This window comes from Otolemur garnettii, unplaced genomic scaffold (genome assembly GCF_000181295.1).
Source record: "Otolemur garnettii isolate 467f Iridium unplaced genomic scaffold, OtoGar3 scaffold00020, whole genome shotgun sequence".
Classification (NCBI taxonomy): domain Eukaryota; kingdom Metazoa; phylum Chordata; class Mammalia; order Primates; family Galagidae; genus Otolemur; species Otolemur garnettii.
The window spans coordinates 7962475-7964331 of NW_003852415.1; the positions used below are offsets into that span (position 1 = coordinate 7962475).

Below are 1857 nucleotides of genomic sequence, written 5' to 3' on the forward strand. Positions count from 1 at the left end.
GAGGCATGCTGGGATCTCGAGATAAATGCTAACACAGGAGTGATGTGCTAGGAGAGAAGAGAGGTGCTAGCAAAAGCACTCAAAGCAAAAGAGGGCAAGAGAAGAGAAAAAAGGAAACAAGGAAAAGCAAGATAAACAGAAAGCAACTAAAATAGAAAATTTAAACTCAAACATGTCATTAATGTTTAACAAGAGATGTTTAATCTAACCACATAACTTAGCCAAGATTTGGATCTACACTTCACTACAACTTTTTTTCTTTTTACTTAAGATTCTCTTCTGTTAGTCTTAAATTGTTCTTACAAGTGTCATATATTCTTACAAGTGTCATATATTCTAAATAAAAAATAACTGTAAGCTTAACAGGAAATATTAAAGTTCTTATTTTAATATCATCAAAATATTAAAAACACGCCATGAAGCACACACACATACACAGAATATTTTAAAGGACATCATACAACTTCCATTAAACAAACTGCTATTCTTGACCTTGAGGAACTTAGGGAGCTAAGTGCAGAAAGAAACATGAAAAGTAAATAGCTCTGAAGAGCATCTGATATTCCAAATATTCCAGAGACACTTTGTTCAGAGAAAAGGACAATTTTCATTATTGGTGACTCCAGTTAGAGCCTTCATCATCAGTGTTACTGCCACTCTGTTTAAGCAGTTTTTCACCTGTGATATGCAGAAAAATCACCAGGCCATCTTTTAGGAGCTATCAATGCCTAGGCCCCATTCCAGGACAAATCTAAATGGAATCTCTTGAGTGTATGGGACTCTTGGCATTTTTAAAAACTGTCCTCAGATAATTCTAATATGTTGCTAAAACTTGCTCAGGGCAATGAAAATGTTACCTCCAGATACACATGTATAGGTGCCTGCCCCCTCACCCTCACTGTAAAATATTCAGCAGAGTAAAGATATTCCCTGAGATGTTTAAACACATACCTGTGCTTGTACATCACCCTTTTCAGCCAGAAACTGGTAATATTGAATCAAATCTTCCTCTAGCATTCCACTATTCATTCCTGGATTTTCCACTTCATCAGGCAGCCGAATTCTCTGTACTACTGAGCCTCCTGTTAGCGAGATATCACTAGCAACTGAAGCGGGGGATAAAGTAAAGATCCGGAAGAAAGTCAGAAGGATTGGCCTGCAGACAGTATTAAAATTCCAGATGCCAAATACTTCTATAGCAGCCTACATCTTACAAAATAGTAATCTATTAATAACTCATATTTTTCCACAAAATATTTACTTAGCAAGAGTAAGGTGGGGTGTGGCAGCTCACACCTGTAATCCTCTGGGAGGCCGAGGAGGTGGATTGCTTAAGCTCATGTGTTCAAGACCAGCCTGAGCAAGAGCAACACCCTATCTCTATTAAAAATGAAAAACTGAGGCAAGAGTTATTGCTTGAGCCCTAGAGTTTAAGGCTGCTGTGAGCCATACCACAGCACTCTTCGAGGGCGACAGAGTGAGACTCTGTCTCAAAAAATAAAAAATGAAAAAAATGCATTGTTCAGAAAAAAAGAAAAAAATAGAACTCAAAACAAAATTAAAGATAAAAGTAACTTTTAATCAACCATTTTAAAGATGAATCCATTTAAGAGAGCCATTTGGAATATTTCAAATAAAAATAAATGTACTTAAAATTAATTCTCTATCTTTTTCCCTCAAATGTGAAAGTGGAAAGCAGATACCGTGATTGGCAACAAGACGATAATGAGTCAGTGCAGATTCACAACTCTGGAGGACTCCAATGCCTGCCCAGTATCGGTAACCCTGTAAAACAACTTAAGATGAGACAACAGAAGTTTCACATGTTTCAGTGGCACTATTTTTTAAACAAATAAA

At 36.6% G+C, this 1857-nt stretch overlaps 1 protein-coding gene across 1 annotated transcript in view; it reads right to left on the minus strand.

Moving 5' to 3' along the window:
- The window catches only part of SEL1L (SEL1L ERAD E3 ligase adaptor subunit), a 66476-nt gene that overhangs the window by 25177 nt on the left and 39442 nt on the right, over positions 1–1857 (minus strand). Inside the window, exons 9-10 of the mRNA XM_023511495.1 lie at positions 1704–1785; positions 952–1106 (exon numbers count right to left, since the gene is read on the minus strand). Of these exons, the coding sequence (XP_023367263.1) occupies positions 952–1106; positions 1704–1785 (237 nt within the window). The remainder of the gene's footprint in view (positions 1–951; positions 1107–1703; positions 1786–1857) is intronic.